General features: G+C 40.1%; 1 protein-coding gene across 3 annotated transcripts in view; it reads right to left on the reverse strand.

Moving 5' to 3' along the window:
• The window catches only part of nr2f5 (nuclear receptor subfamily 2, group F, member 5), a 32,143-nt gene extending 23,348 nt beyond the window's left edge, over nucleotides 1-8,795 (reverse strand). Inside the window, exons 1-2 of one of the 3 annotated variants that reach the window (XM_058054072.1) lie at nucleotides 7,450-8,787; nucleotides 3,309-3,314 (exon numbers count right to left, since the gene is read on the reverse strand). In XM_058054072.1, coding sequence (XP_057910055.1) covers nucleotides 3,309-3,314; nucleotides 7,450-7,825 — 382 coding nt within the window. In that variant the 5' untranslated portion in view covers nucleotides 7,826-8,787. Of the gene's footprint in view, nucleotides 1-3,308; nucleotides 3,315-7,449 lie in introns of all 3 variants that reach the window. The other 2 variants (XM_058054071.1, XM_058054068.1) reach the window with 2 other exon arrangements.
• Nucleotides 8,796-11,193: the final 2,398 nt, after the last annotated feature.

Here is an 11,193-nt window from a genome sequence, read left to right on the forward strand (position 1 = left end):
ATCAGGATTTGTCAGCGTCTAAAAAAGCTAAGTGAAGGATTTCCGTGCGTACAGCTTGGACGCTGCAGGCCCGCTGGGAGCAACGATTAGGCAACAGCGCCTGTTGAACTTTAGCGCTCCGGTGGGACGGCAGAGCCTGCCGCAACCCCCAACCCCCCCACCCCCCTCCGGCCACAGGTTCTCACATTTGGACTTTGCCTGCTCTCTCTCTCTCTCGCTGTGTTTTAAATGTTGTAGTTTTGCTTGACCTATATTCCGCAGGCACCGCGTTTTGCTACGAGTGCAATATGGGTCACAGGAGGCGGCCGAGTGTCCCGCTGTGCGTGTTGAATTTGGGTATTACCGAGCCATGTGCTGCACACGGCTTTTTCAGACTGGGAGAAACACGCAGAACAATTGATTGGTTTTGTTTGGGCTTTTTGGGGGGGGGTTCATCTCTTGTTCGGAATTGTACAAATCCGTATCTGAGCAGAACAGAAAACTGGACTACTCTTTGAGGCTGTTTTTGGCCACCAAAGCCGAGAGCTGAGGCTCAGAGCTACATCGCCTCACTTTCAAACGTGTAAAATACGTAACTTCAGATTGGTAATGAAAAAGTAGAAATGTGACTAAGTTACTAAGGCGGCTAAAAACACACGCTAACTTTACCAGCCGTGGGAACCTCACTCCTTTCACTTTGGTTGGGCTTTTTGGGGGGGATTCATCTCTTGTTCGGAATTGTACAAATCCGTATCTGAGCAGAACAGAAAACTGGACTACTCTTTGAGGCTGTTTTTGGCCACGAAAGCCGAGAGCCGGCCCTGGCCCTGAGGCTCAGAGCTACATCGACTCACTTTCAAACGTGTAAAATACGTAACTTCAGCTTGGTCATGAAAAAGTAGAAATGTGACTAAGTTACTAAGGCGGCTAAAAACACACGCTAACTTTACCAGCCACGGGAACCTCACTCCTTTCACTTTTTCAGTATCATATTTGTATGATATTTCCTGTTACAGTATTTTGTTTTTAGTTGGTTTTGTTTGGCTTTTTGGGGAGGATTAATCCGTTGTTCGGAATTGTACAAATCCGTATCTGAGCAGAACATAAAACTGGACTACTCTTTGAGGCTGTTTTTGGCCACGAAAGCCGAGAGCTGAGGCTCAGAGCTACATCGCCTCACTTTCAAACGTGTAAAATACGTAACTTCAATTCGGTGGTGAAAAAGTAGAAATGTGACTAAGTTACTAAGGCGGCTAAAAACACACGCTAACTTTACCAGCCATGGGAACCTCACTCCTTTCACTTTTTCAGTATCATATTTGTATGATATTTCCTGTTGCAGTATTTTGTTTTTAGTTGGTTTTGTTTGGCTTTTTGGGGAGGATTAATCCGTTGTTCGGAATTGTACAAATCCGTATCTGAGCAGAACAAAAAACTGGACTACTCTTTGAGGCTGTTTTTGGCCACGAAAGCCGAGAGCCGGCCCTGGCCCTGAGGATCAGAGCTACATCGCCTCACTTTCAAACGTGTAAAATACGTAACTTCAGCTTGGTAATGAAAAAGTAGATATGTGACTAAGTTACTAAGGCGGCTAAAAACACACGCTAACTTTACCAGCCGTGGGAACCTCACTCCTTTCACTTTGTGTACAATAGACACACTTTTTCCAACCAGACTTTCACTTTAGCATTATTAGCATTAGCGTGATGTTGGAGTTGCGTTTGGGCATGTACATTAACTTCCTGTTTCAATTCGTTACGCAGCCTCGTTAGGCAGCAAAACTTCGTCTTACAGTATTTCGTGTTATGCCATTTCATGTATGATATTTGTATGATATTTCCTGTTGCAGTATTTTGTTTTTGGTTGGTTTTGTTTGGGCTTTTTGGGGAGGATTCATCTCTTGTTCGGAATTGTACAAATACGTATCTGAGCAGAACAGAAAACTGGACTACTCTTTGAGGCTGTTTTTGGCCACGAAAGCCGAAAGCCAAGAGTCGGCTCTGGCCCTGAGGCTCAGAGCTACATCGCCTCACTTTCAAACGTGTAAAATACGTAACTTCAGTTCGGTGGTGAAAAAGTAGAAATGTGACTAAGTTACTAAGGCGTCAAAAAACACATGCTAACTTTACCAGCCGTGGGAACCTCACTCCTTTCACTTTGTGTACAATAGACACACTTTTTCCAACCAGACTTTCACTTTAGCATTACTAGCATTAGCGTGATGTTGGAGTTGTGTTTGGGCATGTACATTAACTTCCTGTTTCAATTTGTTACGCAGCCTCGTTAGGCAGCAAAACTTCGTCTTACAGTATTTCGTGTTATGCCATTTCATGTATGATATTTGTATGATATTTCCTGTTGCAGTATTTTGTTTTTGGTTGTTTTTGGTTGGTTTTGTTTGGGCTTTTTGGGGGGGATTCATCTCATGTTCGGAATTATACAAATCCGTATCTGAGCAGAACAGAAAACTGGACTACTCTTTGAGGCTGTTTTTGGCCACGAAAGCCGAAAGCCAAGAGTCGGCTCTGGCCCTGAGGCTCAGAGCTACATCGCCTCACTTTCAAACGTGTAAAATACGTAACTTCAGTTCGGTGGTGAAAAAGTAGAAATGTGACTAAGTTACTAAGGCGTCAAAAAACACACGCTAACTTTACCAGCCGTGGGAACCTCACTCCTTTCACTTTGTGTACAATAGACACACTTTTTCCAACCAGACTTTCACTTTAGCATTGTTAGCATTAGCGTGATTTGGTTGTTTTTGGTTGGTTTTGAACAGAACAGAAAACTGGACTACTCTTTGAGGCTGTTTTTGGCCACGAAAGCCGAGAGCCGGCCCTGGCCCTGAGGCTCAGAGCTACATCGCCTCACTTTCAAACGTGTAAAATACGTAACTTCAGCTTGGTAATGAAAAAGTAGAAATGTGACTAAGTTACTAAGGCGGCTAAAAACACACGCTAACTTTGCCAGCCGTGGGAACCTCACTCCTTTCACTTTGTGTACAATAGACACACTTTTTAACGTTATCAAAAATAAGTGAAATGAAAGCAAACGTGAATGGAAAGAAGGCCGTAATACAGCATGACATTCTCTGTCAGACATCGACAAGGACAAAAAGCTGAGGTTCTGTGAGGTTAGATGACGACGCCGCCGCCGACGCCGTCACCGCCGTCACAGACATGCTGACTAGCAGTCATCAACCAATGATACAAAGCCCCGCAAAGAGGTCAAAGGAGCCCCCGGGGTGGGGAGAGCGAGGGCAGAAGGTACAAAATGAAACTAAACTTTCAACGTGACTTTGGAAATGTCATGAACGCCACATCAAGGCTAACACGGCGCTAATTATTTAACAGAGTAAATCACTGGCGTTTACATCTAATGAAGACGTGGATGTTTTTTTAGCTACCAGATGCAAGTTGTCCCCGGAGGCGGTTGTCGTCAACAAGCATTTCAAATTAAAAAGAAAAACACATTCCGCAAAAACGCATAAAATGTCAAAGTCGTTCTGCGTCTCGCGGAATCATCGAGATGCGTTTGAGAGTACAAATGTCACCAGAGAACAAACATGCCGTTACCTCGGCAACCTGCGCCCCGACTCGATGAATTATGCACAGCGAGCGTGACTGATGTACGTACGTGCGCGTGGACGACGCCGCGCTTTTAACAGCGGCCTGCTTGCCGCCGCCGCCGTTAAATTTACTGTGGCTGTCGCCATGAAATAATCATGTCCGCGTTCTCAAATATTCATGTTTACACCGTTTGTTTGCCTTGAAACACGCGCTCATGGCTTTAAAGCCATGCTTCCTGCTCGCTACGCAACCACTTTTCCAAGTCTTATTAAGACGGTCGACTCCGTGGCTTTTAGCGACTCCACTCGGGATGAGTCGCTCACGCAAGTGAATCGGTCGGGTACCACGTTTACTCGTCACACATGCTCAACAGCAACAATATTTTGGAAAGCAACACATGTCCATCTTTGTACTTTATATAATTCAACAAAATTCCAACTATAATAAGCATTTTCTTCTTCAATAATATTTGTCAATTTTATCTTGTAATATTTACTTTATATATATATATACTTTATATGTATACTTTATTCCCATAATATTATAACTATGCACAACCTAATTTCCTAAAAATTACTTTAATTTGTTGTTTTGTCTTTTTTCAAATTTTTAAACATTTTTCCTTAATATTTTCAATTTTTAAAACATTTTTCCTTAATATTTCAACTTTGTGCTACTAAAATGATTTTTTTCATAATATGAATCCATGTATGTCGCTGTTTTTTCCCAACTATTTGTACTTTTTTCTCGTAATTATGACTTTATTTCCAAATATAATTGACTATTATAACGTTTTCCGCAACCTAATTTCCCGCAAAATTGCAACTTTATTTGTTGTTTTGTTTGTTTTTATAATACCACAACTTTAAAATAATAATAATAATAAAATCTAATAATTATTAACTAATTAACTAATTAATTAATCATTTAATAAAATAATGAAATAATTGAATAGTTGAATAATTAAATACGAATTAAATAATAATAATAAAAAACTTCATAATAATAAAGGATATAAAATATATATTATCATAATCTTTAATATTTAAACTCTGTGCCACTAAAACAACATTATTTTTCCTCAGAATGTCAAGAGTTTATTCTGGTAAAATTGAGACTTTTTTCTCTTATCTCTTTATTCTTGTAAAATGACAGCTGTTTTTTTTTTTATTTTTGATGTTTTTTCCCTACCATTTCAACTTTTTTCAAAGTAAATTTATAAGTTTAAATTTAAATTTATAAGTTGTTTATATGTTATAAGTTATAAATTTATAAGTTTTCTTATCATTTTCTGATGATAAGAGAATATTATGGGAATATAGTCAAAAAAACAGCTAAAATATTAGGGAAAAAAGTCCAAATTCAACGAGAATAAACTCATAAAATCATGAGGAAAAGTAATGTCATTTTAGTAGCAGAACAGAGTTGCAATATTAAAGAAAAAAATATTTTTTTAACATTCGTAACGTTATGAGAATCAAACTAAATTAAAATATTTAAGTTATAATATTATGGGAATAAAGCCAAAATATTACAAAAATAAAAATAAAAATAAAAATAAAAATAAAAATAAAAATAAAAATAAAAATAAAAATAAAAATAAAAATAAAAATAAAAATAAAAATAAAAATAAAAATAAAAATAAAAATAAAAATAAAAATAAAAATAAAAATAAAAATAAAAATACAGAAAGATATGTACAAAAATTATGAAGGAAGAAAGCTGAAATATTTGGACATTTAAAAAAACAAAAGCAAAAACGGGGTGGGAAGCAAAGAGCGAGGTTGTTCCTAATAATAAGCCTTTTCACCTACAAAACGTCCCAAAGCTGAGCTGCTGTTTTTTCTTGAAATATATAGAACTACTTTTTTACCATGTGGCCCTCAGTGTCAAGGTTCGGCCACCCCTGTTGTAGCCGTTCAGTGGTTAAGGATTCGTTCATGACTCACACCTACACCCATGGCATGAGCCAGTGAGTCTCCGTGGAGTATCCGTGAATCAGTCAAATTTGGGGATAAACACTTACACAAATGCACTTAGAGGAATAGTCGCACGATTAATGAACGTTACCCGCTTTCTTTTTTAAATTTAGCTAGCAGTTTCAAAGGTTAGTCAGTGAACGAGTTTGTAAAAAAAACAATTTGAACAATCATGACTCGGCCATCTTAATGCTCCATCTCACAGCAGGCGCTCCAAAAAAGGGGTCTCCAAAATGGACAAATGAGTGTTGATAAACAGAAGCCGGCCCCACAAAGAGGATTTGAGGATAGCGTTTAATCCCGCTGACCTCAAACGCACCAACGAGAGAGCGAGGCGAGTGAGCTGAGTTTCTGCTGCAGTCAAAAAGCTTTATTTGTCGCGTTGGACCGGACATCCGTCGCCGATCAAAACAAGAGGCGGTTTGACTGCAAATATCCTCCCCTCGTATGCTTGTATCGTGTCAAAATGTTACTTGGTCTTAAGCACAATGAGGGCAGTGAACACATCGGTAGAAAAATCACATAATTCAGTCATCAAAAGTAAAAAAAAAAAAAATCCTTTTTAGTTGCAGAATCTTGACGTTTTTGTGGACTACCATATCCTGCTCCAGATGTGTCACATCCAAGTCACCCCACGCAATTGGATTTAGGTCCAAAATGTTCATTTTCTCTTAGTGGAGGTATTATTTTCTTACTTGAGGCCAAAATAGTTGACTATTTGGAACTGTTATGTTCCACTTTTGGGATATTTCTGCAACTTTTCACCTGTTAGAACCCCCCCCAAATTGCAGTCACATGACCAGATTGCACAATATGTGTAGTTGCACTAAAGGCCTTGGTGAAGCGACATCATCAGGAGATTTCCTCGGGTTTCAGCACACGAGAGCATGACCGAGTTGGTGTGGCTTGCGGGTTTCTGTACAGGATATAGTGTGTATACACACAAACACACACACACACACACACAGGACATGACCCACAGGAGTTATGAGGGATCATCTCAGGCGACTATCTATGGGTTTGTACGCTGATCTTGCTCCTACGTTGCCAGAACGTCAAAAACTAGCCACATCACAACCTATTATAACAACCTCTGCTTGATTTATGGCGTTTTCGAGAGATACTGTACATTATCGAGATATTTCGCTTGACGCAAATGCTACGCCGGTCGTAAACTGGATGAGAATAATCCCGTATGTGACCCACATTGAGGCCGCCGTTTGAAAAACACGTCAGCGCCAATTAATAATAATTAACAACCGTGGCGAAGCGCTCGAGCCTCCACCGACACGTTTGCACGGCTCCTCTTTTGGCGCCAAGTGACCCGTTGTTAATCCGGCACAATACAACAAATGCAGCGGCGTCCTGCGCTTCGCGGCCGCGGGTGTCGCTGAGCAAACAGCATCATTAAAAGACAACACAAAGCCATTTTGTTGTTGTTTTGCTTCATTCGGCGCAGGAATGTGAACTACCGGGCGCTGCGGGTTGAGGATGATTTTTGGTCTCCATGGCAACAGTGATGATGATGATGATGAGCGCTTGGAAATGTGCGGAAAAATGACAGTACGGTGAAAAAGTTACGTGATTTCGCTCGAAATTGAAGTTTTTGCATTTTTTTTTCCATTTTTTTTCACATTTTCAGAGAAACTGAATTTGAGGTTTTTATTAGCTGTAAGCTATGAATATTTCAGCTTGATTTAAATTCACTTTTCAAAGATATTCATTCATTCATACTGCACCTGTAGATGGAAAATTGTTACATCATGAAAAGTGTTTTTCAGGAAAAAAAAAAAACTAAAAAAAAATGTGCTGACAAATTAATATTTATATGATATATATAATAATGTTATTATTATATTAATATTATTAATATTTTTGTAATGCTGCATTCAATTGAAATGTCTGCTGACATCCGGCGCACACACCGGCCTTACCTTCTCTCCTCATGCCGACTTTGAGGCACTTCTTCAGGCGGCAGTACTGACACTGGTTCCGGTGGTGCTGGTCGATGGGGCAGTCCCGGTTCCCCCGGCAGGTGTAGCTGAGGTTCCGCCTCACGGAGCGCTTGAAGAAGCTCTTGCATCCCTCGCAGGTGAACTGACCGTAGTGCTTCCCGCTGGACTTGTCCCCGCACACCATGCAGTCCACGTTGGGCAGCTTGTCCCCGGAGAGAGCGTCGTTGCCCGGCGTCGAGCCGTTGGGAGTCCCCGGCGCGCCTCCGGGATCCTGGCCGCAAATCTGGAGCTGCGAGCCCGGGTCTGCGGAAATGCTCTCTGGCCACTGGTTTACTACCATTGCCATGCTATCCACAAACACTTTGGACTTTGGCTTTCAGAGTGGAAAGTGCGAAAACACGGGAACGAGAACGTCCTCGCAAAAGTCAGCTTGTGTGATATTTAAATTAAAAAAAACTCTCTTCTTGTGTGAATCAAAGTTCAGACCAGCAGCAGCGGGGGATCATGACCGATGAGAGTCCCGGTGCTGGCGACCGCACATAGATCCATAAACACGTCCTCCTCCTGGAACCAGCGTCCCGGGAAACGGAAAGGGAGTCCAAGGAAGGGAACTCGGGTCAGCGTGGAGGCGCTTAGAAGTTAAATATTAATAATTATACACAAAAATAGTCCGAAAGCCGCACGCTTACACTTCTCCTTCTGAAGTAGTCCCATATAGGTCTTCTTTGGAGCGGAGGAAGGCGGAGGTGAGCCCCCGGAGTCCGGTCCTTTTTGGGATCAAGACGCGAATGTGGCGCGCGTTGCCTTCATGAGAAAGATACACGAACACGCACTATCACGTCCACGGAGCTATGCGGGATGATGATGGTGATGATGGTGGTGGTGGTGGTGGGGATCGGACAACACGGGTCACCTCTGTCCCAGCCAAGCTGCACATTTGGGGCAAAGTGTCACCGGTAGGCTGTTAACCTTCCGCCCCCCTTCCCTCTCACTCCGCCCCCTGGCCGCGGGCGGGCTCCATATAAGGGCGGGAGTGCCGTATAAGGTCATGCCGCCTCCCATGGCGGGCAGCCCGGGTTGGGAGCCAGGCATGGCCGCCAGCGATTGGCTGCTCGGTCGGCCGGTCAAAAGTGAGAAGCACCCTGGTTGGATGGTGGTCTGTTTGGGAGACTCTTTGATTGACAGCAACGAATGTTGCAGCGACAGGCCGAAAGGCAAAGAAAGTGTCATTTTTTTTCAACTTTGTTAGTTAATTTGAAACATAAGTTATGTTTATACATTTGGGAAGGAGAGTTTACCTTTTTTCTAGAAAGAAAACAACAATTTCAGCAAAATTTGTTCTCAATCAGAAATCACTCCACACTCTTTATTGCTCTCTGGTTCTACCATATCTTACTTATTGTGTGGAAATATGGTATAATAACTATAAAAGCAATCTTCACTGACTAAATGTACTGCAAAAAAAAGGTCAGTAAGGATAATTCATAATGCCGCCTACAGAGAACATACTAACTCCTTATTTGTAAAATGACAAATACTTCAACTTGCTGATATAGTTCATCTTCAAACAGCTAAAATAATGCATAAGGCTAAAAATAAGCAATTAGCTAAAAATGTCATCCAATACTTCTCTACAAGAGAGGAGAAATATGATCTCAGGGAAGAAGTACATTTGAAACACTTCTATGCTAGGACTACGTTATGCTAGCCATAGCATTTCAGTATGTGGAATCAAACTATGGAATGGATTGAGTAAGGAAATCAAACAATGCACAACGATGAGCCAATTCAAGAAACAATACAAGCAGTTGATGTTTGCTAAATACAAGGATGAAGAGTCTTGAACCAGTCATGATGTGCTATATATATCACTATATTGACACTTACTATGGTACCCATTATGTCATTGGATGCTCATATCACCGAGTACTTCGGTACAAGGTACATTATTTAAAAAAAAACACATACAAAAAAAACCTTAAAGCTGTCTTATCTGCCTTATGTCTATTTTATTAGTTAATTTGAGTGTAAAGATGACTATAGGGGTGTTATTTCATGTCTAGGAGGGCTCTAATGAAGTTAAAAAGCATATTTAGAAGGTGGTAAAAATGTCGTACTTTGGTACGAGGTGCGGAAGTACGACAAAAAATACAAAAAAATACAAAAAAAGCAAAAAAAAACCCTTAAACTGTATTATGGAAAGCAGGAAGTGAACAAATGTAACAGTTAGTGATTGTAAAAGTACCAGATGGAGGGGTAGGATTTAATAAGCTTTATAAATTAAACCATTACCATTACCATTACAAAGCACGTGTAATAATAGAATGTAGAAATCAGTATTGATAAATACACATCGGACCGTATCGGTATGGGTGTTTCTGCTGATACTGATATTGGTGTGCGAGTGAGACCTCCATGAAAAGCGTACTGTCCTTCAAAGAGCAACAAAGCTTGCTGACTTGCGTGTCTGCGGCTGGGATTTATTTCAACTTTGGCCTTGGGATTATAAATGTGCAATTTGCCCAAATTGTAAAGCGCTACTGATGTTATGGGGAGTAGCAAAATAAAAATGAGAAGCAATAAATCTATACAACACCTCATAATTTCCCTTTTCAATTATATTAGCCCGGCATAATACAAAATGTTTATATAGGCCTACCTAGAAAACCGGCTAAAATGCTACGATGCTACTGTTAACATGCTAGCAATGCTAACGTTAACATGCTAACACCGAGCATGATAGTGCTCAGTATTTATATGTTAGTCTACCTTTGAAAATGGCAATAAATGCTACCATGTTAATAGTAACACAGTAGAAATGCTAACGTGTTAACATTAGCATAGTAACACATAGCATGATGCAAAATGTTTACATAGGCCTACCTATAAAACTGGCTAAAATTCTACGATGCTACTGTTAAGCATGCTAGCAATGCTAACATTAACGTTAACATATTTATATGTGTGTCTATCTATGAAAATGGCTAAAAATGCTACCATGTTAATAGTAGCACAGCAGAAATGCTAACGTGGTAACATTAGCATAGTAACACATAGCATGATGCTAAATGTTTATACAGGCCTACCTATAAAACCGGCTAAAATTTTACTATGCTACTGTTAAGCATGCTAGCAATGCTAACATTAACGTTAACATATTTATATGTGTGTCTACCTATGAAAATGGCTAAAAATGCTACCATGTTAATAGTAGCACAGTAGAAATGCTCACGTGGTAACATTAGCATAGTAACACATAGCATGATGCAAAATGTTTACATAGGCCTACCTATAAAACCGGCTAAAATTCTACTATGCTACTGTTAAGCATGCTAGCAATGCTATCATTAACGTTAACATATTTATATGTGTGTCTACCTATGAAAATGGCTAAAAATGCTACCATGTTAATAGTAACACAGTAGAAATGCTAACGTGGTAACATTAGCATAGTAACACATAGCATGATGCAAAATGTTTATATAGGCCTACCTATAAAACCGGCTAAAATTCTACTATGCTACTGTTAAGCATGCTAGCAATGCTAACATTAACGTTAACATATTTATATGTGTGTCTACCTATGAAAATGGCTAAAAATGCTACCATGTTAATAGTAGCACAGTAGAAATGCTAACATGGTAACATTAGCATAGTAACACATAGCATGATGCAAAATGTTTATACAGGCCTACCTATAAAACCGGCTAAAAT

Source organism: Doryrhamphus excisus, chromosome 17 (genome assembly GCF_030265055.1).
Source record: "Doryrhamphus excisus isolate RoL2022-K1 chromosome 17, RoL_Dexc_1.0, whole genome shotgun sequence".
In the NCBI taxonomy this organism is placed as follows: Eukaryota; Metazoa; Chordata; class Actinopteri; order Syngnathiformes; family Syngnathidae; genus Doryrhamphus; species Doryrhamphus excisus.